General features: G+C 43.2%; 2 protein-coding genes across 2 annotated transcripts in view; one reads left to right on the top strand and one right to left on the bottom strand.

Moving 5' to 3' along the window:
• Positions 1-24,948, top strand: part of GJC3 (gap junction protein gamma 3) — a 74,085-nt gene extending 49,137 nt beyond the window's left edge. The window contains exons 4-5 of the mRNA XM_045773757.2: positions 22,727-23,505; positions 23,818-24,948. Of these exons, the coding sequence (XP_045629713.2) occupies positions 22,727-23,505; positions 23,818-23,825 (787 nt within the window). The 3' untranslated portion in view covers positions 23,826-24,948. The remainder of the gene's footprint in view (positions 1-22,726; positions 23,506-23,817) is intronic.
• AZGP1 (alpha-2-glycoprotein 1, zinc-binding) overlaps positions 1-27,141 on the bottom strand; it is a 43,518-nt gene that overhangs the window by 15,368 nt on the left and 1,009 nt on the right. The gene's annotated exons all lie outside the window — the stretch shown is intronic.

The raw sequence follows: 27,141 nt of genomic DNA, 5'->3' as shown, positions 1-27,141 counted from the left end.
CTGGAGAAATTCATCCAACTTTGAAAAGTGTCCCTATTCCCTGGGCTCTGTGCACCTCCTCACTTTCCACCCCCACTTCAGACATTTAGACAAGGACTTTGGTCACTCTGGCTGGACCATCTGCATAGCCCTGAATGCGGGGTCATAGCTCTTGGTTTCCAAGGAGATGATCACATGCTGTGAGCAAAGATGTGCTAACGGCACTTAACTCGGTGACTCCTCGAGAAGTGGTTTGGCAGATGGGGAAGAGTCTGAGCCTAGAGCTGCCTTTAGTTCCCATTCCATCCCGACCAGAAGTAAATGAAATAGAGACCAGAACGGTGCCTGGGTGGCTCAGTCGGTTAAGCGTCTACCTTCAGCCGATCGAGTCCTGCATTGGGCTCCCTGCTCAGTGCGGAGTCTGCTTCTCCCTCTGCCCCTCCCACCCACTCATGCTCCCCCTCTCTCAAATAAATAAATAAAATCTTGGGGCGCCTGGGTGGCTCAGTTGTTAAGCGTCTGCCTTCAGCTCAGGGCGTGATCCTGGCGTTCTGGGATCGAGCCCCACATCAGGCTCCTCCTCTGGGAGCCTGCTTCTTCCTCTCCCACTCCCCCTGCTTGTGTTCCCTCTCTCGCTGGCTGTCTCTCTCTCTCTCTCAAATAAATAAATAAAATCTTTAAAAAATAAGTAAATAAATAAAATCTTTAAAAAAAAGGAATAAGGACCAGAAACACAATAGAAAAGATCAATGAAACTAAGAGCTGTTTTTTTGAAAAGATAAACCAACTTAACAAACCTTTAGCTAGGCTTACCAAGGAAAAAAGAGAGGACTCAAATAAAATTACAGATGAAAGCAGAGATATTACAGCTGATACCACAAAAATACAAAGGAGCATAAGAGACTATTATGAACAACTATACATCAACAAATTGGACAATGTAGGAGAAATGGATAAATTCCTAGAAACTCAATACAACCTACCAAATCTGAATCATGAATAGAAAATCTGAATAGACCAATGGTAAGTAAGGAGACTGAATCAGTGATGAAAAACCCCTCAATAATAAAGTCTAGGACCAGATGGTTTCATGGGTGAGTTCTACCAGAAATGAAAAAAATTAATGCCAGTCCTTCTCAAACTCTTCCAAAAAATAGAAAAGGGGGAAATACTGCCAAACTCATTTTATAAGGTTACCATGACCTTGATACCAGAACCAGATAAGGATGTTACAAGAAAATAAAACTATAGGGGCGCCTGGGCCGCTCAGTCGTTAAGCCTCTTTCTGCCTTTGGCTCAGGGCCTGATCCCAGCATTCTGGGATCGAGCCCCGCGTTGGGCTCCCTGCTCGGCAGGAAGACTGCTTCTCCCTCTCCCACTCCCCCTGCGTGTGCTCCCTCTCTCTCTGCCTCTCTCTCTGTCAAATAAATAAATAAAAATCTTTAAATAAAAAAGAAAAGAAAACTATAGACAAATATCCCTAACGAACATAGATGCAAAAATTCTCAAGAAAATACTAGCACACCAAATTCAACAGCAAATTTAAAGGATTATACACCAGGACCAAGTGGGACTTATCCCTGGGATGCAAGGTCGGTGCAGTGTATACAAACCAATAAATGTGATACGATCGCATTAAAAGAATGAAAGACAAAAGTCATATGATCATCTTAATAGAGAAAAAGCATTTGACAAAATTCAGTGTCCTTTCATGACAAAAACTCTCAACAAATTGGGTATAGAAGGAACATATCTCAACATAATAAAGGCCATAAATGATACACCCTTGGCTAACATCATACTCAACAGTGACAGGGCTGAATGCTTTCCCTCCAAGACTGGAAACAAGTAAAAGATGCCCATCTCACCATTCCTTTCAGCACAGTAGTGGAGATCCTAGTCAGAGAAATGAGGCAAGAAAAAGAAATAAAAGGCATCCAAATGGAAAGGTAGAAGTAAAACTGTTTCCATTTGCTGAAGACATGATCCTGTGTATAGAAAAACCTCAAGACTCCACCAAAAACCTGTTAGAACTAATCAATGAGTTCAGTAAAGTGGCAGGATACAAAATCAACATACAAAAAGTGAGTTGTGTGTCTATATACTAATAATGAACTAGATGAAAAAGAAATAAACAACTCCATAAGATACTTATGAATAATTTAAGCAAGGGACTGAAAGATCTATATATAAAAAACTATGACTTTGATACATGAAACTGAAGACATGAATAATTGGAAATATACCCTATGTTCATGGATTGGGAGAGTTAATATTGTTAAAATGTCCACACTACCCAAATCTGTCTATAGATTCAATGCAATCCCTATCAAAATGCTAACAGTATTTTTCATTGAAATAGAAAAAAACAAAGGGCTACGATTTGTAAGGAACCACAAAAGACCCCAAACAGCCAAAGCAATCTTGAGAAAGGACAAAGCTTGAGGCCTCACACTTCCTGATTTCAAGCCACATCATGAAGTTTATAGTAATCAAAAGAGTAGAGAACTGGCATTAAAAACAGACACATTGACCAACGGAACAGAATCAAGAGCCCAGAAATAAACCCATGCCTATATGGCTGATTAATATTTGGTAAGAAAGCCAAGCATACTCAATGAAGAAAGGATAGTCTCTTTAATAAATGGTGTTGGAAAAACTGAATATTCACTTGCAAAAGAATGAAACTGGACCTCTATCTTACTACACTGCTCACAAAAATTAACTGAAAATGAATTAAGGACCTAAACATAAGACCTAAAACTATAGCATTCCCAGGAGAAAACACAGGGAAAAACTCCTTGACGTTTATCTTGGCAATGATTTTTTGGATGTGACACCAGAAATACAAACAACAAAAGCAAAATAAATAAATGGGAACATCAAAGTCAAAGGTTTCTGCACAGCAAAAGAGACAATCAGCAAGATGAAAACATAATCTATGGAAGGCGAGAAAATATTTGCAAACTCTAATAATGGGTTAATATCCAAAATATGAAAGCAACTCATATAACTTACTAGCAAAAACATGCCCCAAACAAGCCAATTTAAAAATGTGGGAGGCACCTGGCTGGCTCAGTCAGAAGAGCGTGCGACTCTTGACCTCAGGGTTATGAGTTCAAGCCCCATGTTGGGTGTAGAGATTACTAAAACAAAAATAAATAAACTTTACCATGCACAGAGGACTTGAATAGACTTTTTTTTTTTCCAGAGAAGATATACAAATGGCCAACAAATATACCCAAAGGTGCTCAACATTACTAATCATCAGGGAAATGTTCATGAAAACCACAGTGAGGTACCACCTCGCACCTGTTAGAATGGCTGTTATGAAAAAGACAAGGGGTGATAAATGTTGGTTTGAATGTGCAGAAAGAGAACGCTGGTGCACCGTTGGTGGGAATTTAAATTGGTATGGCCACAATGGAAAAGAGTATGGTGGTTTCTCAAAAAAAATGAAAAACAGAAGTACATTATTATTTAGCAATTCCACGTCTGGGTATATATCCAAAGAAAGCGAAATCAGGATCTCAAAGAGATATCTGCACTTCCATGTTCACTGCAGCGTTATTTACAATAGCCAAGTGTGGAAACAACTTAAATGTCCATCTGTGGATGAACAAATGAAGAAGATGTGATACACACACACACACACACACACACGCACATGCACGCACACACACACTGAAATACTATTCAGCCATAAAAAGGAAGGACATCCTGCTGTTTGCGACATGGATGGACTTTGAGGGCATTATGCTAAGTGAAATGAGCCAGACAAAAACAGACAAATACTGCATGCTCTCACATATATGTGGAATCTACAAACATTGAACTCATAGAAACAGAGAGTACAATGGTGGCTGCCAGGGGCTGAGGGGTGAGGGACATGGGGAGATTTGGTCAAGGGGTACAATCAGGGGCACCTGGGTGGCTCAGTCATTAAGCGTCTGCCTTTGGCTCAGGGCGTGATCCCAGGGTCCTGGGATCGAGCCCCACATTGGGCTCCCTGCTCGCTGGTAGCCTGTCTTCCTCTCCCACTCCCCCTGCTTGTGTTCCCTCTCTCGCTGGCTGTCTCTCTCCGTCAAATAAAAAAAATCTTTAAAAAAGAAAAAGGGGTACTATTAGTTATAAGATGAGTAAGTGACTAGAGTTAACAATATTGCACCATATACTTGAAAGTTGCTGTGAGGAGAACTTTAATGTTCTTGCCATAACATCAACGACAAAATGGTAATTATTACCTGTGAGATAAAGGGTGTGTTAACTAACCTTACTGTGGTAAACACTCTGTAATATACATGTGTATTAAATCATCACATTGTATACCTTAAGTCGCACACTATTATATGTCAATTATACCCCAATAGTTGGGAAGAAAAGGCTGGCAAGTACGGGGAGAAAACAGACAAGCTACATTGCCATTGGGAACGTAAAATGTTGCCACCACTTTGGAAAAGAATTTGTCAATTCTTCAAAAAGTTAAACACTGATTTTCTATAAATGAAGACGTATGTCCACACAAAAGCTTATAGACAAATATTCACCGTGGCATTATCCAAAAAGGGGCACAACCAAAATGTCCACTAACTGATGAATGAATACATAAGAATGGTATACCCACGTGACAGAATATTATTTAGCAATAAAAAGGAAAAGTCCTGATACTACACACTGGTCGAAACTTGGAAACATTACGCTAAGTGAAAAGAGCCAGCTAGTCACAAAAGGCCACATATAATTCCATTTATGTTGTAAAGCCTAGAAGAAGAAAATCTATAGAGATGGAAAGTAGGTTGATGGTTGCCTTGGGGTGGGCATAAGGGAGCAGAGATGGGGAGTTACTATCAGTGGGTACAGGGTTTCTTTTTGGTGTGATGAAATTTTCTAAGATTATACAGTGGTGACACACAACATTTTGAATATACTCCACCCCATGGAACTGCAGACTTAAAGGGTGGATTTTATGGCATGTGAATCATATCTCAATAAAGTGGTTATAAAAACGGTAAATGGACAGCCAACTTTTGGTATGGTGTAATAAACACAATCAAAAGAGATCAAGAAAAGGCGACTTAATGCAAATCCATAAGCTCCCAACAGGTTTCTGAGCCGAGTTCGTTCTGAGCACTGTTAGTTTTAAGTAAGCTAGACTGAGGGCCTACCGACCAAAGACGCAGCTGGATCTCTGTGTGGATGGAGTCTGCAACACCGTGTCAGCTGTACGTCGTCGTGATTCCCTGAGCTCCTCCCCATAGTAACCTACAGCCATTTCCTCAAAGAAGCCACACAACAGGGAAGGGGAATACTGAAATCTAAGGACAGCTGGATACATGATTTGACTTGACACTGACGAGCCTGAGGACGCTCCATCATAATGCATATGGAGGTCTGGCAGTAAGTGGAGCCCTGGTCCAGTTCTCTCTCCCAGTACATCTTACGGTCACCACTTGCTCTGCAGACCCATCTGGTAGTCATTTCCCATGTTCCAGAATGTATAAGCTTAGCATGTGGCTAAATCCAACATAGACTCCTTCATCAATGGAGTAACACTATTACGGTTGACCCTTCAAACCTACGTTGTTTGGGTTTGAACTGCGTGGGTCCACTTACATGAAGATTCTTTCTTTTTCATTGCAATATTTTTTATTTTTTAAAATTTCAAATAAATTAATTAACATAAAATGTATTATTAATTTCAGAGGTAGAGGTCAGTGATTCATCAGTCTTATAGAATACCCAGGGCTCATAACATCACATGCCCTCCTTAATGTCCATCACCCAGGTAATCCATCCCCCCACAGACCTGGAATGTTTTTCCATTTCTTTCCCTCTACGATTAGGAGTCCTTTATGGTTTGTCTCCCTCCCTGATTTCATCTTGTTTTATTTTTTCTCTCTTCCCCTATGATCCTCTGTTTTGGCTCTTAAATTCCACATGAGTGATAGCATATGATAACTGTCTTTCTCTGATTGACTTATTTCGCTTAGCATAATACCTTCTAGTACAATCCACGTTGTTGCAAATGGCAAGATTTCATTTTTTTGAAAGCTGAGTAGTATTCCATATATACACACATATACACCACATCTTCTTCATCCATTCATCTGTCGATGGACATTTGGGCTCTTTCCATAGTTTGGCTATCGTGGACCCTGCTGCTATAAACATTGGGGTACACGTGCCTCTTTGGTTCAGTATATTTGCACCTTTGGGGTAAATACCCAGTGGTGCAATTGCTGGGTCATAGGGTACCTCTATTTTCAACTTTTTGAGGAACCTCCATACTGTTTTCCAGAGTGGTTGCACCAGCTTGCTTTCCCACCAACAGTGTAAGAGTGTTCCCCTTTCTCTGCATCCTCGCCAACATCTGTTGTTGCCTGACTTGCTAATTTTAGCCATCTGACTGGTGTGAGGTGGTATCTCATTGTGGTTTTGATTTGTATTTCCCTGATGCTGAGGGATGTTGAGCATTTTTTCATGTGTCTGTTGGCCATTCGGATGTCTTCTCTGGAGAAAAGTCTGCTCATGTCTTCTGCCCGTTTCTTGATTAGATTACTTGTTCTTTGGGTGTTGAGTTTGATAAGTTCTTTATAGATTTTGGATACTAGCCCTTTATCTGGTAAGACATTTGCAAATATCTTCTCCCATTCTGTCAGCTGTCTTTTGGTCTTGTTGACTGTTTCCTGTGCTTTGCAAAAGCTTTTTATCTTGATGAAGTCCCAGTAGTTCTTTTTGGCCTTTGTTTCCCTTGCCTTTGGAGATGTACTAGCAAGAAGTTGCTCTGGCCGAGGTCAAAGAAGTTTCTCCCTGTGTTCTCCTCTATGATTTTGATGGATTCTTGTCTCACATTTAGGTCTTTCATCCATTTTGAGTTTTTCTTTGTGCATGGTGTAAGAAAATGGTCCAGTTTCATTCTTCGCACCATTTGTTGAAGAGACTGTCGTCTTTCCATTGAATATTCTTTCCTGCTTTGTCAAAGATAAGTTGACCATAGAGTTGAGGGTCCATTTCTGGGTTCTCTATTCTGTCCCATTGATCTATGTGTCTGTTTTTGTACCAGTACCACACTGTCTTGATGATTACAGCTTTGTAATAGAGCTTAAAGTCTGGCATTGTGATGCCACCAGCTTTGGTTTTCTTTTCAAACATTCCTTCGGTTATTTGGGGTCTTTTCTGGTTCCATATAAATTTTAGGATTATTTGTTCCAGCACTGTGAAAAAGTTGATGGTAATTTGATAGGGATTCCATTGAATGTGTAGATTGCTCTAGGTAGCATAGACATTTTAACAATATTTGTTTTTCCAATCCATGCGCATGTAACGTTTTTCCATTTCTTTGTGTCTTCCTCAATTTCATGAGTGTTCTACAATTTTCTGAGTACAGATCCTTTGCCTCTTTGGTTGGGTTTATTCCTAGGTATCTTATGGGTTTTGGTGCAATTGTAAATAGGAATGACTCCTTAATATCTGTTTCTTCTGTCCCATTGTTTGCATATAGAAATGCAACCGATTTCTGTGCACTGGTTTTTATATTCTGTCACTTTGCTGAATTCCTGTATGAGTTCTAGCAATTTTGGGGTGCAGTCTTTTGGGTTTTCCAGAGAGTGTCATGTCATCTGTGAAGAGTGAGAGTTTGACTTCTTCTCTGCTGATTTGGATGCCTTTTATTTCTTTTTGTTGTCTGATTGCTGAGGCTAGGACTTCTAGTACTATGTTGAATAACAGTGGTGAGAGGGGGGATCCCTGTCGTGTTCCTGACCTTAGGGGAAAAGCTCTCAGTTTTCGCCATTGAGAATGATATTCACTGTGGGCTTTTCATGTATGGCTTTTACGATATCGAGGTATGTTCCCTCTATCCCTACACTGTGAAGAGTTTTAATCAAGAAAGGAGCAGTACTTTGTCAAATGCTTTTTCTGCATCTACTGAGAAGATCATACGGTTCTTGTCCTTTCTTTCATTAATGTAGTGTATCACCTTGATTGGTTTGTGAATGCTGAACTACCCTTGCTGCCCAGGAAAAAATCCCCCTTGGTTGTGGTGAATAATCCTGTTACTGTCCTGTTGGGTCCCACTGGCTAGCATCTTGGTGAGGATTTTTGCATCCATATTCATCGGGGATACTGGTCTGTAGTTCTCCTTTCTGGTGGGATGTTTGTCTGGTTTTGGGGTGAAGGCAATGCTGGCCTCATAGAAAGAGTATGGAAATTTCCCTTCTATTTCTATTTTTTTGAAACAGTTTCAGAAGCATAGGCCTTAATTCTTCTTTAAATATTTGGTAGAATTTCCCTGGGAAGCCATGCAGTCCTGGACTCTTGTTTTTTTGGGAGCTTTTGATTAACTTCAGTGTCCTTGCTGGTTATGGGTCTGCTCAGGTTTTCTATTTCTTTCTGTTTCAATTTTGGTAATTTATACTTTTCTGGGAATGCATCCATTTCTTCCAGATTGTTTAATTTGTTGGCATATAGTTGCTCATAATATGGTCTTATAATTGTTTGTATTTCTTTGGTGTTGGTTGTGATCTCTCCTTTTTCATTCATGATTTTATTTATTTGGGTCCTTTCTCTTTTCTTTTTGATAAGTCTGGCCAGGGGTTTATTGAGCTTATTAATTCTTTCAAAGAACCAGTTCCTAGTTTCGTTGATCTGTTCTACTGTTCTTTCAGTTTCTGTTTCCTTGATCTCTGCTCTAATCTTTATTAATTCTCTTCTCCTGCTGGGTTTAGGCTTTATTTGCTGTTCTTTCTCCAGCTCCTTTAGATGTAATGTTAGATTGTGTATTTGAGACCTTTCTTGTTTCTTGAGAAAGGCTTGTATTGCTATATACTTCCCCTTAGGACCACCTTTGCTGCATCCCAAAGGTTTTGAGCAGTTTGTTTTCATTTTCATTTGTTTCCATGAATTTTAAAAATTCTTCTTATTTTCCTGGTTGACCCATTTGTCCTTTAGTAGGATGCTCTTTAGCCTCATATGAAGATTTTTAAAAAATATATTGGAAAAATTTTGGGAGATTTGCAACAATTTGAAAAAAGTCACAGATGAACCACGTAGCCTAGAAATATTGAAAAAATTTAGTAAAATGCATGTCATATGTAGATACAATCTATTTTATAATTTACTACCAAAAAAATCATGAATCTATTTTATTTTTTATTTTATTATTTTTTTAAAGATTTCATTCTTAAGTAATCTCTACATCCAACAGGAGGCTTGAGGTCACAACTCTGAGATCAAGAGTCACACGCTCCATTGAGTGAGCCAGCCGGGTGCCCCCACAAATCTTATTTTGAGAAGTTAAAATTTATCAAAACTTATGCGCACACTTACAGACTGTACGTGTGCTATTTGCAGTCGAGAGAAATGTAAACAAATGTAAAGATGCAGTACTAAGTCCTAACTTCATAAATTAACTGTAGCACATGTTTTACTGTAATGATCTCATAACCACTTCCTGTTGCTACTGCGGTGAGCTCAAGCGTGAGTATCTGCTTAAAACATCAGATGCTAATCATCTCCCGGTGAGCAGTTCCTCTCTCCAGTAAACTGCGTATTGCCATAAAAATGATATCTTGCAGTTCTATTAGTGGTTACGTTTTTGCAGAGTCAGAAGTTATACATGGATTTTCAACTGCACAGGAGTCAGTGTCCCTAAACCCTGCGTTGTTCAAGGGTCAAATATCTGTTGAAAAGGCCAAGTGGACCCTCCTCCCCACAAAATCACACTAGGCTAACATAGTAAATGGAAAACAATATTACATTGTAGGAGAAACAGCAGAAATCAGTGGCATCTTCAAATAATTATGAAATGCATGGGGTGGTCTCCGTCATATTCCCACTGAATTCATCACTAATCTGGGCCCTCGAGAATGGATAACAGAACGGATAATGGCAGATGATGGTGGACCGCTGAAGAATTACCAAGTTGGAGCCCCAATTTTTCACCACTGAGTCAGAAGTAGTATATTTAGCAGAGCAAAATAACAGCTTTTGTTATGTGGTAAGTAGCTATTGATCTGATTAGTGTACCTACGGAGTCAATGTTAGAAAAATGTGTAAAATCCTTATCATAATGAGCACTGAATAATGTATAGCATTGTCAAATCACTATATTGTACACTTGAAACTAATATTAACACTGTATGTTAATTCTCCTGGAATTAAATATATATATATAATATATATAATGTTTAAAATTATTACTATTGATTTGTATTTCAAAAAGTTCAAATTTCTTTTCTTTTCTTTTTTTTTTTTTTTTTAGATTTTATTTGACAAAGAGAGAGAGAGAGTGCACAAGCACGGGGAATGGGAGAGGGAGAAGCAGGCTCCCAGGGAGCCTGATATGGGGCTTGATCCCAGGACCCTGGGATCATGACCTGAGCCAAAGGCAGATGTTTAACTGACTGGGCCACCGAGGTGCCCCAGAACACAAATATTTTCAATATGCTTCACATGGTGGAACAAAGCAAAGGGGAAACATCTAGAGAACTGTCCATCGTGATAGAAAATATTTTTTAAAAATTCTTTTTTACTAGGTTATGTTAGTCACCATACAGTACTTCATTAGTTTTTGATGTAGTTTTCCATGATTGTTTGCATATAACACCCAGTCCTCCATGCAATACGTGCCCTCAATAAAAAAAAATTCTAGCTGAAATTCTTTTTTGATAATTGTAAAAGATTACAAAATATCTATGTTAAAAGTTTGATTTTTTTTGGCTATGACTTGACAACATTAATCATGAGTTTGGAAGTATACTGAGACAAAATGTATCCAAAATATTAATTGGACAGTGTCTCTTACACTGCATGATTCATCTGAGGTTGAAGAAAAGTTCTTACTATTTTTCAATTTTGATTCTTTGGTATTATTGGAAAGGTCTTGAATTCTATGGGTAATTGTGTGGTGGCTTACTGATCTTAATCTTTCATTGTTTCGGTGAAATATCTAGTTTTTAGTCATTTCTTCATAATTTTGTCACAAAATTTCCATATTGAAATAATTTATTTTACCATCTCTCCATCTAAAATTGGTTTAAAAAAAAAAGTGGTTTCCTATTGTGTGTGTGTTTGCAAGAATTCAAGCTATTTTATAGCTAGCCAAAGTTTCTAGTGCAGATCATCTTATAAATGGCTTAAAAGCTTTTGTTGAGCATGTAATTCTGATTTTATTTATTTATTTATTTATTTATTTATTTATTTATTTTTTAAGATTTTATTTATTTGATAGAGAGAGGGAACACAAGTAGGGGGAGTGGGAGAGGGAGAAGCAGGCTTCCCACTGAGCAGGAAGCCCGATGCGGGGCTCGATCCCAGGACTCTGGGATCATGACCTGAGCTGAAGGCAGATGCTTAAGGACTGAGCCACCCAGGCGCCCAGTAATTCTGATTTTAGGTGGCTAATTCATTGATACTTTTTTGACTACTGCAAGGAAAATTCTTTCCTTTTCTTTCCTTTTCTTTTTTTAAAGATTTATTTATTTGAGAGAGAGAGTGTGTGTGTGGCCAGGAGAGTGGCAGAGGGAGAGAGAGACTCCCAAGCCGACTGCCCGCTGAGCACAGAGCCCCACATGCGGATGGATCTCAGGATGCCGAGATCATGACCTGAGCTGAAACCAAGAGTCAGATGTTTAACTGACTGTGCCATCCAGGTGCCCCACGAGGAAATTTCTTACCAAATTCACTATTTGCTGAAAGTGTCCCTTAATATAGTCAACTCTATTACCTTAATTTCTTCATTAGAACAAACGAACAGCTTTTAAATTTTGCTTCACCTCAGGGAATTCCAGCTGTCAATCATTGTGAAATTGAGACATACCTCTTTCCAGTCCCTTTTTCCCCTTTTCTGGTCACAATGCTAGCTTTTTTTTTTTTTTACTATTGTTTTTTTTGCATTTAAATTCCAGCTAACCAACATACAGTGTTATGTTAGTTTCAGATGTACAATATAGTGATTTGACACCTCCATACAACACTCGGTGCCCATCCCGACAGACAGACAAATGCGCTCTTTGATCCCCATCACCTGCTTCCCCCATCCCCCCACCTCCTCCCCTCTGGTAACCATCAGTTCATTCTCTATAATTAATTACAATGTTAGCTAGGTCCTTTATCTCCACTTGTTTCTTTTCTTTTCTTTTTTTAAAGATTTTATTTATTTATTTGACAGAGAGAGACAGCCAGCGAGAGAGCAAACACAAGCAGGGGGAGTGGGAGAGGAAGAAGCAGGCTCCTAGTGGAGGAGCCTGATGTGGGGCTCGATCCCAGAGCACCGGGGTCACGCCCTGAGCCTAAGGCAGATGCTTAACGACTGCGCCACCCAGGCGCCCCTATCTCCATTTGTTTCTGCATCAGTAGTGTGCCTTCATTTTAAATTTAAAAATCTATCCCTATTTTTATTGATTGATTGATTGTATTTTTAGGTAATCCCTACACCCAACGTGGGGCTCAAGCTCACAATCCCAAGATTATGCTCCACTGATTGAGCCAGTCAGGCATCTCCTTATTTAATTTTTTAAACTAGTAAAATAATTTAATTATATTATAATTAAAATTAAAAAGTACTTCAATTTAATTACCACTGTAATTTACATAGGTATCACTGTAACTCATGCTATCTGCATAAAATATATAACAAATGCATTGTAATGTTACATTGGTAAGTAGGAAATTAAATCATTGAACTGAATCAATCTATTGGCACTGGCCAGATCAGTAATAGGTTTAGGTGAATTACCAGGAACAATGCAGGTGCTTGAGCTGGATACTTGCATTACAATGTAACAATAATATGTCATACAATGCATGGTTAAAGGCAATGGCGTCCAACTGAAACAACAAAGTTGTCAGGATGCCTGGGTGGCTCAGTCAGATGTCTGATTCTTGATTGTGGCTTGGGTCATGCCTTTTGGGTAGTGAGACTGAGCCCTTTGGCAGGCTCTGCTCCGCCGGAAGTCTGCTTGAGATTTGTCCCTCTGCTTCTCCCCCTGCTCGCTCTCTCTCAAATAAATAAATAAATCTTTAAAAAACCCAAAAGTTGTATTTAACAGAAAAATATTTTATGGGGTTTCAGTTTTTAAATTTAAATAAAAATTAATTATACTTAGATTAATTTAAAAATCAATTTCTTCAATTGTCCCAGCCACATTTCATGGTGCTCAAGAGCCCCATGTGGCTTATGGTTATGATACGGGATAGTATAGACCTAGAGCAAAATACAATACTAATCTAGTGATCTTATAGAGGACACTGTCCTCGTAATCAAAGGAAAGCATTATTTTCAAGCATAAATATGGAATATTTAAGAAAACTGAGCAATGTTAGACCATGGAGTAACAAAATTAAAGGGCTGGAACTACAGCAATTATGTACTTTCAGACCATGATGCAATTAACATAAAGAAGATAAGCAGAAAACTCCCATACGTTTAGACATTTAAAAACGTACTTCTAAACATGCTATGCAATCGAGATGAAATAATGATGGAAAATAAAAAAAATATTTTAAGCTGAATGATAAAAATTCTACGCATCAAAACTATCATATCTGGATAGGGAAGAGTATCTTTTTTTTTTTTTAAAGATTTCACTTATTTATTTGACAGAGATAGAGACAGCCGGCGAGAGAGGGAACACAAGCAGGGGGAGTGGGAGGGGAAGAACAGGCTCATAGCGGAGGAGCCTGATGTGGGGCTCGATCCCATAATGCCGGGATCACGCCCTGAGCCGAAGGCAGACGCTTTAACCGCTGTGCCACCCAGGCGCCCCGGGAAGAGTATCTTAAGGCAAAAAGGACACACTATTGAAGAAAAGAACTGGAAGATTTGACTGTGTGAAGAACATTTGTTATTAAAAGCCTCCATGACAAGAGTGAAAAATCAAATCACTAACTGGGAGAAGATATAACTGACCCAAAAATATCATATACAAAACAGAAAAGCCTCCTACAAAATCCTTAAGAAAAAGAAAAGCAACCCACTAAAAATCTGGGCAAAAGTCAAGAACAGGCATCATACTGGTTTCCGATCACTGCTATAACAAATTGCCACAGACTCAGTGGCTTACAATGATACAAATATATTCTCTTACAGTTCTGGAGGTCAGAAGTCTAATTCAAGGTTTTGGTTGCATTTCTTGTGAAAGCTTCAGGGAGAAGTGTCTTTCCTATCCATTTGCATTCTTTGCCTCGTGGCCCCTTCCATGTATCGCTCCAGACTCTGGCTTCTGTCCTCACATCTTCTACTGTGTACCTTTTGACCTTCTGCCTCCTTCTTATAAGGACCCCTGTGATGTCATCAGGCTCACTCAGACAATCCACGAGTGTCCCCATCACAGGATCCTTAACTTCATCACATCTGCAGAGTTTCCTTTCTGATATAAGGCAACATTCACAGGTTCTGGGGATTACAATGTGGATATCTTGGGGGGCATTATGTGGTCTACTAGAGGCATTTCACAGAAAAGACTTATAAAACCCACTAGATAGGAGAAGGCAGTTAAATAATATTTTTAAAGTTCTGAAAGAAAATAACCATCGATCAAGAATTCTCTAACCAACTAAGTAACAATTCAAGACTGATGATAAAAATGAAAGCACTTTAAGACCAAAGAGGATGAGGGGCGCCTGGGTGGCTCAGCCGTTAAGCGTCTGCCTTCGGCTCAGGTCATGATCCCAGGGTTCTGGGATCGAGCCCCACATCAGGCTCCCTGCTCTGCGGGAAGTCTGCTTCTCCCTCTCACACTCCCCCTGCTTGTGTTCCCTCTCTTTCTGTCTCTCTCTGTCAAATAAATAAATAAAATCTTAAAAAAAAAAAAGACCAAAGAGGATGAAAAGAGTTTATCCCCGACAGTTCCCTAGTAGAAAAACTACAGAAGGTTGTGCTTCCAGAGAAGAAAATTTGGCACACCCGTGTTCACAGCAGCACTATTCACAATCAGCAAGAGGTGAAAGCAATCCAGATTCCATCAGTGGATGAATGAATGAACAGAATTTGGTATATACATATATACAGACGATGAATATTAGTTGAATAGACGATGAATATTCCTTAAAAAGGAATAAAGCTCTGATGGATAACTACAATTTGTATGAACCCTGAAGGCATGAAACTAAGCCAGTCACAAAATGACAAATGCTGTATGATTCCACTGACATGACCTATCTAAAGCCGTCGAATTTAATTCCTGGTAACAGAAGGTAAAATAATGTCGCCAGGGGCTGAGGGGAGGGAGAAATGGTTACAAGGTTTCCGTTTTGCAAGACGAGAGAGTTTCAGAGATCTGTCCCACAACAACGTGAGTACACTCAACACTACTGAACAGCACGCTTAAAATGATTCAGATGGTTTAAAAAAAGAGGAAAACTGAACCCAGATGGAAAGTATGGGATTCAAGAAGCAACACTGAGCAAAGAAACTGGTCAATATTGTTAAATCTAATTAAGAATTGAGTTAAGTATTCTGTTTGCAATGCACAGAATGAATTAGAGGGGGACAAATCAAGGAGAGGGGACACTAGGATGGTGTTGCAGTAATTCACTCTTGAACTAAAAGGCCTTCTTCTTTTTTTTTTTTTTTTAATTTTATTTATTTGACAGAAAGAGACATAGCGAGAGAGGGAACACAAGCAGGGGGAGTGGGGGAGGGAGAAGCAGGCTTCCCGCTGAGCAGGGAGCCCGATGTGCTGCTCCATCCCAGGACCCCGGGATCATGACCTGAGCCGAAGGCAGATGCTTAACGACTGAGCCACCCAGGCGCCCCTAAAAAGCCTTCTTAGTTCAGAACTGGTACCACTGGTCAGTTGAGAAGATGTTGGTCCATGAAGGAGAGGCTGTCAGTGATGACACCCCAGTTTTTGGTAGGGAATGAGGGTGGATGGCGAAGTTAGTCATTGAGGTGTAGAACACGTAAGCAGAGGATTTTAATTTTCGTGAGGGTACGGAATTACAACGGGTTTACAACGAGAAACTCTTTCAAAGGTGCTCATTTGAATAATGCGGAAGCTAGTCATACTGTAGCGTTTAAGGGTTTGTCATCTGCAGCCACACTGCCTGTTCAAATCCCAACTTCTCCCATTCACTAGCTGGTCAACCTTGAATAAGTTACGCCACCTCTCTGTTCTTCACCTCTCTCCTCTGTAAAAGAGGATGATAATAGACTTACATCATGAGGTTGTCATGGCGGATAAGTAAATTAGTAGCCTTCTAGCACTTAGAATATTTGTCATTTACTTATTAAGTACTGAATAAATGTGACTGTAACAGGATTTAAATTGGAAAACTTGGGATTTTGAGATATAATGATTTAGAAAATACAACACGTATGACATTCTGAAGTGATTTGGTAGTCTGAGATGAAATATTTCAAGGGGGAAGAAAAGCCCCAAATAAATAAATTACGGTGATGTCATTCTTGAGTCCTGTGCCCACATCTGAGTTGTATACGAAAGCAGAGTTGCTGGAAATTAGAGAGAGGATATCTTTGGAAAGAGATACGCTGTTCTCCTCAAGGGCAAGGGGTGAGGGTGCCCTCCTGCATCTCAGGCTTCGAGAGGGGACTCAAACATGTTATTGATCCCTGCCCGAAAAATGGAAAAGGCAAGAGATAGGGTATCCGGCATATGAATGGAAGGACATGTGGCTGCACTGGCGTTGGCCTGCATGCCCAGAGTTTTTTGGCCCTAAGGGTGCATACATACAGCCTGTGGACCAGATGTGAACATGCCAAGGAGAGAGCCAGTGCCAGCTTATCTTATGTCTTGCTTAATGCAATCCGTTGGAGGAGTGAACAGGCTCCGAGGGTTAAAAAAAAAAAAGTCCATTTGGCAAACTGTCAAGAAGATCAAATCACTTAAAATGTGAAGACTATCAAGGTGGACTTAAACTTCTCCAGAACAACGTCAAATGCTGGAAGATGGAGTGATGCCCCGAAGGCCCACGGGGCAGCATCTGGAACTGAGGGGCCCTCCAGCTTTCCTCCTTGAAGAGTGCAGGGTTGGCTCTCGTCAAGTGTTACTCTCTCACCTGCCACCTGCTGACCCAGCCTCGCCCCTTCCTTCCTCTGGAGGGGCTCCTGGCTCTAGCAGTGGGGACAGGAATGGGTGCAGGCAGGTGTCACAGTTCTCGCAGGGCCTGGTGGAGAGGGACTGGGCTCCCCGAGTTGCTGAGGGACATGGAGCAGATGCCCATCATGCTGAGGGGAAGCCTGTGCTATTTCTCCCAGCCAAGAACATGAACACACACACACACACACACACACACACACACACACACACATTTTGTGAGTAAACTTGTGCTTTGGGTACTTTGCCCAGGAGAGTGGGGGCCTCATAGAGATTTAAACCTATAGAAATTCTACCTGTTGTTGCCTGTGAGCACTGCCCCTCCCCCCACATGCTGAGGCCATTGCTCTCCTTTCAGATGATTTCCAAAATCCCTGTTTCAGTGCACTTAGAAGAGGTACCCCTCACCCCCAACAACAGAGGGTTATTCTCCAGAGCCCATTCTTCACTAGCTGGGCTGCCTGCTCCTCCAGCTGCCACTCTCTTACCCTTCACTACGGCTGCCAGGAATGAAGAGGGGAGGGGGAAGATGTGGGTGGTGGCCGGAGGCAGGGCCAGGGGGAGAGCTGGGACCCTGCTGGCTCCAGCCTGAGGACTCCGTCCTGCCTCTTTCCCCTGTTGTTGGTGCTCCTGCTTGGTGCTGCCAGGTGAGTGCTGGGCAGAGAGCAGCTGGGCTGGCGCAGGGCCCTGGGGGTGGTGGGGGTGGGGCTGCCTGGGTGCTAGACTGGGATTCTCTAACTCAGATGTGCACACCAGGGACCTGGGGGGTATTATTACAATTCAGATTTGATTTGCTAAGCCTGGATGCAGCCTGAGATTCTGGACTCCTGGTGATGCCAGGGCGTCCAGGGATCATATTTTGGGTAAAAGAATCTAGAACGTTTTCCAGGCCAGATAGGGTGACATGGGAGCAGTGAGCCGGGTCCAGTACTGCCCTAGGGGGACACCTCTTCCTCATGCCTTACTTGGCTGAGAGGGCTTCTGACACCAATGGAATCCTGAAATTTTTCTCCCAAAGAATAGAGATGCTTAGAAAAATTCTTAGCAAAATCATGATGGAATTTAACAAACTTTTTTTTACATATTTGAAAATCCCCTCACACTCTGGGCTTTCCACCCCCCCCCCCCATCTTGAGCTCACGGGTATTGCTTCATCAACTAAAATCTCAACAGAGTTCAGATCCTGCCAACTCCTTCCCAAAAGATTTATTTTCAAACTATTTCTCCACTCTTAGAAACAGAGTGGTGTCCCTTCAGCTGAGCTTTGAAAACAATGCTAAGCCCTCAGCTCGCCTGGCCTGACTCTAGCTTGGGGGCTCTGGCCCCATGGGCAAAGCCGCAGATGTGTATGTGGGAGGCGGATGTGGGTCTCAAGAGAATGAAACAAGAGGGCTGGGGACGGCTGGAACAGATGGTTGAGACCACAGGGTCCCAAGAAAGCAGGGGATGAGGGTGGAGGAAGGCCTGTGTTTAGGCCGTTTTTTTTTTTTTTTTTTTTAAAGAAATTGCCTTTGGTCTGAAGACTTTGGGAGATGGAGCACAATTTTGTGTGAACCTTCCAGGAGGTGCTGGAATTTGTGCTGTTTGGTGGTAATAGCCACAGGGCGGAGGATCAGAAGGGTGCTCGGAGTTAGATATGGGAGCACCACACCAAGGGGTTCTCAGGCAAGTCCTTTTGTCCTGCTTTTTCCACTCCCTCCCTCCCAAATCTCTAAAGCTCTGTGGTGAGCTCTGGAGACCCCAGTTCTTAGAGCCTCTCAGGGGACGTTAGGTATCTGGCTATGGCTCTGGGGTGGGCACAGGAGAGAGAGAAACAGAGATAGGGTCTCTGAGAATTACTCAAATTCCTGGGGTGCCTGGGTGGCTTAGTTGGTTGAGCGTCTGCCTTTGGTTCAGGTCATGATCCCAGGGTCCTGGGATCGAGCCCCATGCTGGGTTCCCTGCTCAGGGGAGAGTCTGCTTCTCCTCCCTCTGACCCTCCACCTCCCCTTGCTTGTGTTCTCTCTCTAATAAATAAGATCTTTAAAAAAAAAAAAGAATTACTTAAGTTCCCAACATTGGAATATGCCAAGCCTGCTGTATGTTAAATCCCAGGTCTGCTGGGAATGTGCTGGAACTGCGTTTAGAGCGTGCTGGGCCTGCACTTTGAAGTGAGGTGAGGCTGAGAACCAGACTTGAGAATTTACCAAATTAGTCTTTCGTCCAACGCTCCAGGAGAACCAGGGCAGAAGCCCCCGGAGCCCAGGGCTGCCTCCCCTATGTGCAAGGACTCCCGACGCATGAGGCAGGGAGGGGCTGCAGGCTTCCTCACAGATGGGGCGACAGGGCTTGTGGAGGGAGGATGTGCGAGCAGCCTGCAAATGGGCTGATCATCATGTCCCACCAAATTAAAACCCTCTGAGGTGCTCCAGGACAGATGTCTTGCTTTACAGAGCTGGAGCGGTGACGGGCCAGTGCCACCATAAGGCGGTGGTTCTCAACCAGGGGTGAATCTGACCCCAGGGGACATTCAGCAGTGTCTGGAGACATCTGGGGGTTGGAGGGGAGAAGTGTGCTCCTGGCATCCAGCAGACCAAGGCCAGGAACGCCACCAAACATCTCACGACGCACCCGAACAAAATGATCAGGCCCCAGATATCACTGGTGCCAAGGCTGAGACCCGGGGCCAGCACGGGAAACTGACCTTCCTCCTGGTCCTCTGTGGAACTCAGGATCTCTCCAAGCAAAATTTAGTGAAACCTTTACGGAGAAACTGCTCTTTCTCCCAGGCACGTCACCAAGTGTTTTCTCATCCCAATAAACAAGCTAGTGATTTTGCTTTATTGTGGTCTTGATTTTTCAAATTAGGAAACAGATCTCCCTTAATCTATTTACCTTTTCTTATTTTCAATGATTTATTTTCTTCCACTGAATTCTGGAAGAATTACCTGGTGTGCTGGCCAGCACCACAATCTGATTTGCCTTCAAAGTGGATTTTCGTTGTGCTACTGGTGATCGTTCTCCTCCGTTTGTAGTGGGTTTAAACACTTAAATATCCATCGACTCTCATCTTCGAGGAGTCTCGGGAATGACGGGTTAAATCTCTATCTTCGGTCTGCCATCTTTAATCATGAGGCCAATTTTGTCTCTTTTTAAGGACTGAAAATAGATTTCTTTTAAAAATTTTAACCCAATTTTATGGAGAAGAGTTTCCAGTGGCCTGATAATACTTCTGATTCTTCATAGTCTGTGATGGAGGTAGAAACATAGGGACTGAGAGGCAGGTAGGAGAGGTTCAAATTCTTGACAGCTAGTGGGTCCAAATATGGTTTCTCACAGTTGGTGGCTGGTGACATGGTTCTCTGGTCAATGAAGCTCTTTTAACAGTCCCTTGGAAGCAACTCAATCCATCCCTTCCTACTGCACAGAAGTGACCATTCTGCCTAAGCTCTGGCATAATGGCCTGTTCTTATCTATACAGGTGACCCTTGAACAACACAGATTTGAACCCTGCTGGTCCACTTACATGTGGATTTTTTTTTTTTTTTAAGTAATCTCTATGCCTAATGTGGGGCTCAAACTCATGACCCTGAGATCAAGAGTGGCATGCTCCATGGATTTAACCAGCCAGGTGCCCCAGCGGAATTTTTTTTTTTTTTTTAAAGGAGTTGACAGCAACAGCCACGAGGCATTGATTTACAACTGCCCACGCCGTCTTCACAGGATTGAACGGAAGGCTGCTGGGGTAGGAGCTGAGCCCGCTGCCCCGAGTTCCCCGGGGAGGACTGCCGAGCACATCGGTAGCCGCCGGGGACCCTGGGCCGGGCAGGGCTGCAGATCGCGGCGTGTGCTGTTGGGGTGGTCAGGTCAAACACCTGGGTCTTGGGGCTGCGACAGGGCAGCCGGGGGCCTTGGGCTCCTCCCTGCCGGGCACGGACCCCCCCTCAAGGCAGCTTTCTGGAGGCGGGCACATTCGTGAGTGGCTGCAGCTGGCAGTGGCCACAGGCCGGCGGTGCACCTCCAGGCACGTGGGGCGGCTGTCCTGTGCTTCCGGGCTGCGGTGCCACCTGGCAGCTGCCTCCGTCCCTATCCTCCTGCCCATACATGGGTTTCTTTTTCAATATACATACGCTACTGTAAATGCATTTTCTCTTCCTTATGCTTTTCTCAGTAACATTTTCTTTTCTGTAGTTAATTTTTCCTGTAAGAATGCAGTATATGGTAGCCATAACATACAAAATGCATGTCAGCTGACTGTTTATGCTGTTGGTAAGGCTTTTGCTCAACAGAGGCTTAAATACTTAAGTTTTGGGGGGAAGTCAAAAGTTATATGCAGAGTTTTGACTGTGGAGGGGTCAGTGCCCCAACCCCCGTGCTGTTCAAGGGTCAACTGCTGTTTATAACACGAGGGCCCATTTAAACGGCCTTTGTGCGTCTTTCTGGGTATTTTAATCGGGAAGCTGATACGAGGCAAAGTAGGCACGTCTCATTTGCTGCCGTGTCAAAAAGTTAGAAATCCAGGTTATTATTACCGGAGTTGAAAGGGAGACGCCTAAGCAAGTGCAGAGAGGAAACAAGGGTGGGTAAGTCCTTGACGCAGCTGGAGAGGCCCAAGGACGCAGGTCTGGGAGTGAGAGTGGCCTTGGGCAAGTGCAGAGTCACTTCTCTCTCTAAGATGCTACAGAAGGAAGCGGCGCAAGAGGGGGGGCTGCGCGGTTCCCCATCAAAGAGTCTCTAGTTTCCCTGTGGAATAAAAGGTTTGCAGGGTCTTCCGAGACTGAGGGGATCCAGTGTAAGAGTCTGGGCTGCACAGGGATGGTGAGAAACAGCGGCTGCGCATTGAGGAGGGCTCCCTGTTGTGACAAAGGTAAAGACGGCCCACGGGCTTGCAGCAGGATGCTCCTCCGTCCTGAGAAGTGAGGGATTTCTGAAGTCTGTTCCTGACCATGGTCACCTCTCGCCATGCAGGCAAGGTGAGCCCAGGGAACGATGACAAAGCAGGGTGGAATTCCGAATTTCTATGCAGTCAGCTCTGGCTTTGCCCCACACCTCGTGACATTCCCTTAGTAGCTGCTGCTGGTTTTCCTTAAAACGTTCTCCTTTTCCAAAGCTGGCTGGGTCGAAAGAACACCAGACTAACACAGGCCTTGACACTCACTCTGTTCACCTGATCCACAGCGAGCCCCTACCCTAACCACAGCTCACTCTTACCCCTGCCATGGCAGCGGGGGCCAGACCCCCACACCCGCGAGCAGCTGAGGCTCGGCGCCAGAGAGACGCGGAGGGCAAGAGAATGCATGTTCCCCCGGGTCAGCCCTGACTGTGTTCGGGCGCCAAGACAGTAGGTAGCCCCATCCGCTGGGGAAGCAACCGTCTTCGGAGGGCTCTGAACTCTGACTAGCCTTTGGGAAAGAGACAGAGAGAGGGAGGGCAGAGAGAGACACAGACAGAGCCTGGGCTTCTACCACATGGGACAGAACGGGCAGAAGAGAGTGCCAGTCCCACATCCACTCACTGTTTTACAGAGACGACTCCGTGACCTAGAATTAGGAGCCATCAGTCTCGGTGATAAATCAACCAGCTCCTTGGAGAGGAGCAAGAAGGCTCACTTTCTCCATCCCTGGACTGACAGTGAAGAGGTGGCCTTGCCCTCCTCCCAAAGGACAGGGAGCAACACACCCACGCTCATTACTGTCCTCTGCTCCTCACAGGATGTGCGGCAGGTTCCTGAGGCAGCTCTTGGCTGAAGAGAGCAGGCACTCCACCGCTGCGGGGCGCCTCCTGCTGCCCGTGCTCCTGGGATTCCGCCTCGTGCTGCTGGCGGCCAGTGGGACGAGGATCTACGGCGATGAGCAGAGTGAATTTGTGTGTCACACTCAGCAGGCAGGCTGCAGGGCCGCCTGCTACGATGCCTTCCACCCCTTCTCCCTGCTGCACTTCTGGGCCTTCCAGGTCATCTTGGTGGCTGTGCCCAGCGCCCTCTACGTGGGTTTTACTCTGTACCATGTGATCTGGCAGTGGGAAGAATCAGGAAAGGTGAAGGAGGAGACGCCGATCCACCGAGGGGCGAAGAGCAGAGACACTGCAGGGGCGGGAAGCCCTAGGCTGCTCTGGGCCTATGTGGCTCAGCTGGGGGTGCGGCTGGTCCTTGAGGGGGCAGCCCTGGGGGTGCAGTACCATCTGTATGGGTTCAAGGTGCCCAGCTCCTTTGCATGTCGTCGGGAGCCTTGCCTTGGTAGCATAACCTGTTACCTGTCCCGCCCGTTCGAGAAGACCATCTTCCTAAAGACCATGTTTGGGGTCAGTGGGCTCTGTCTCTTGTTCACTCTTTTGGAGCTTGTGCTGCTGGGCCTGGGGAGATGGTGGAGGACCTGGAAGCACAAATCTCCTCCTTCTAACTCCTCCCCAACTTCAGAGAGCACCAAAAAACACAAGGAACCGACTGATCACTTCCCAGCGGTGGAAGCCAAAGAGCAGTTCCGAGAAGCAGGTGAGAAGGGCACTGATGGGCCTCCTTCTTCCTGCTTCTGATGTCTCTGTCCCCACGATCCCCCATGGCAGGTCCCCCTACCTCTGGGAGGTGCTACTCCCACGTGTTACAAAACAGAAAACCAGGTTCTAGGCAGACGTCTTCTGACCCCTGCTCCCAGCCCATCCCCCAACCCCCAACCCCAGCAGTTTGACAATTCCTTCCAGTGAACCAGGACCAGGGCGCTCAGTCAGTTGTACCTCCTGTCTTTCCACTTAGGCCTCTTCCTGCTTAGAAAACGTCTCAGCTCCTGCTTGATTCTCTCCTTTGCAGAGTTATGAAGCCACCTGCCCCACCTCTGAGGGAACCCTACGACTGGATCTTCTTCTGCACATCCAGTGAGTGGGGATTTACTTCCGTGACCAAGTAGAGGCCATTGAAGCATCTCCAAGGGCCATGGCGGCCACACTGCCTGAAGCATTTCCCGGGAGGACTCCCGCTTGTGCCTTCCCTCCAGAATCTTCTGGTGTCAGCAGCACACTTTTCACAGGCTTGGTTCCAGGGTCAGCCAGCGGAGGCCTCCGTAAAACTCTGCTTCTCCCGTCCTGCGCAATGAATACCACTGCGGTTGGCATTCCTGTTGCTGAATACAATCTTCCTGTCACGGTGACTCTACTTACCTCTCCTCTGTGGTTCCACATTCTCTGCTCCCCCCGGCTTCAAAGTCCTGTAACCTATGGATGTCCCAGCCCCACAGTGTTTGTCATATTCAGACCTCCCATGCATCTATAACCCGATGTCCTTTAACATTCAGATTTGATTTATTCAAACACCCGGCCACATCCTTTAGGTAGATTACTGTGAACTTGGAGGCTTATGTGCCTGGGGCCACTGCCAGCTCCGACTTCTGCTCAGTTCGTGATCTCCACTAGGCGCACAGCAGCTGTCCCCTTGTCTACAGCCTGGCAGCAACTCACATGAAGGGCCAAATTCCTATTTTAACTCATACCCCACATTTCCACCCAGAAAAGACAGGAGAGTTTTGCTGATTCAAGGGTAACAGGAAGAGAGTATGATCACGTCACAGTATGATTTGGCAGGTAATTTAAAGCTAAATATCAAGCTTCTCTGTTGAGTCTCTTCATCCCACCTGAGGGTGTCTCAGCCCCCCACCTTCCTGCGGAAACATCTTCCCCCCTCATTTCTTCCTAGCCCTCAAATTTACAACAAAGAGCAACTACCCGATTTTGTTTTCTCCTTCTGAATCCCAAATTATCCCTGGGTAAATCAGGACGGCTTGTTCCTCAGGAAAGACATTTGGTCTTCCAAGGCACCAACAACTAGAAAATCAATAATTTTTCTTTCTGCTACACAAGTGTTTTTATAAAGAATCCCTCATCTACTGTAACCAGAGAGAGTCCAGCCAAGTGACCAAGGATGAAAAAAAAAAAAAAAAAAGCAAATGTCATCATTCAGAATTCCCTCTTGATAATCCTTTTAAAACAGCTTTATTGAGATACAGTTCACATCACATAATTCACCCAATAAAAGCATACTATTCTCACAGAGTTGTGCATTTATTAATATAATTAGGACATTTTCATCAACTTAAAAAGCAGCCCTACAACCCTTAGTTTTTACCCCCAAACCTCTGTGCCCCCCCAAACATAAGCAACCATTGATGACATACTTTCTCTCTCTATATATACATTTCTCTTTACATAGATTTTCCTATTCTGGACCTTTCATATACATGGAATCAATCATGCAATATGTGGGCTTTGTGACTGGCTTCTTTCTCGTAGCAGAATGTTTTTGAAGTTTATGTTGTAGCACATATCAGGACTTCATTCCTATTTATGGTCTAATGATTTCATTGTATGGCTCACTACACAGTTTGGTCCATTTCTCAGTTGACGGACATTTGGACTGTTTCTACTTGTTGGCTATTATGAATAATGGTGCTATGAACATTCGGACACTAGTTTTTGTGTGGATATAGGTCTTCAACCCTCTTGGGTAAATATCGTATGAGTGGAATTGCTGGGGCATGTAGTAACTCTTTTTAACTGTTTTCCGCAGCAGCTGTACTATTTACGTTCCCAGCAGCAACGTATAAGTGGGTTCCAATTTATCCACATCCTTGCCAACACTTGGTTGTCTCCTTCCTACTTTCCTTCTTTTCTCTTTTCTTTCTTCTTTTTTTCCTTCCTTTTTTTAAAATTGAGGCCATCCTAGTGGGGTGAAGTGGTATCTCACTGTGGTATGATTCACATTTCCCTAATGATGTTGAGTATCTTTTCATGGGCTTATTAACTACTGCTATATTGTCTTTGCAAAAATGGCTACTAAGATCTTTTGCCCATTTTTTAATTGGGTTGTTTGTACCTCTGTTGTTGAGTTCTTTACATATTCTGGTTCTAGGTCCTTATCCGATATACGATTTTCAAATATTTTCGCCCATTCAGTGGGTTTCTTTCACTTCACTGATTGCGTCCGTTGATGCACAAGTTTTTATTTTGAGGAAATTCAATTTACCAATTTTTCTTTTGCTGCTTGTGATTTTGGTGTTATATTTAAGCAAGTGATACCTAATCCATGGCGGTGAAGATTGACACCTATGTTTCCTTTTAGGAGTTTTATGGTTTCAGCTTTACGTTTAGGTCTAATTGATTTTGAATTAATTTTTATATATGTTATAAGGGTTCAACTTCATTCTTGTGCATGTGGATTACCTAGTTGTCCCAACACCATTTGCTGAAAAGCCCATTTTTCTTCCATAGAATGATTTTCGGAATCCTTGTTGCAAATTCATTGCTTGTCAATGTATAGCACTATTTCTGGACTCTCAATTCTATTCCATCCATCTATATGTTTATCCCTATCCCAGTACCACGTTTTGATTGCTGAAGCTTTGTAATAAGGTTTGAAATTGGGAAGTGTGAATCCTCTTACTTTGTTCTTCTTTCTCAAGGTTGTTCGGCTATTTGGGGTCTCTTGAAATTCCATATGAATAAAACGGTGACTTAGCAGTTCTCAATATTTTCAGTGAAGAAGGAAGTTCATCTCAGGAGTATGGCAGGATAGAAACCATAAAGACCTTAAGGTGTCATGGGACTTTATGTTTGCCACTCAATACATAGGCAGACATACAGACACATACATGTTTGCATCACATTCATGGCAAAAATCAGTAACTGATGAGAGCACTTCTTCCTGCTTGGTCCATGTTAAGACTCAGATTCCTTCTCAATACGGCATTCCGAGTTTCAAAGAAAATGCATTTATTTGTTGTATAAACATCTAAAAATGTAGATATTCTGTCGGACTTTTGTCAAAAACCCCAACACAGAGATCACAGGAACCCCCTTTTCACGTCATTTAATCGGACATGCAGTAACTACTTACTGAGCATATGATGGGAAAGGCAGTATCTGATATTGGGACACAAGAAGAATTTAAAATTTTCATTAATAAGAAAAGGAGTAAAGTGAGAAGTTAATAAAATGAAAAAATCCAATGAAGGGAAACAGATAATTTCCCGAATTAGACAAGCATATTGTTTGCTGAAAGTCTCAATGGATGTTTCTTGAGATAGCAAAATGGTTGCTGTTCAAGTTGGGTACCAAAAAGGATGTACCCATGCTTCCGAATCTT

This window comes from Ursus americanus, chromosome 2, assembly GCF_024610735.1.
Source record: "Ursus americanus isolate L20-20 chromosome 2, mUrsAme1.1.p, whole genome shotgun sequence".
Lineage (NCBI taxonomy): Eukaryota > Metazoa > Chordata > Mammalia > Carnivora > Ursidae > Ursus > Ursus americanus.
The sequence above is the reverse complement of the archived record's forward strand: the minus strand, read 5'-3'. Positions and strand labels throughout refer to the sequence as shown.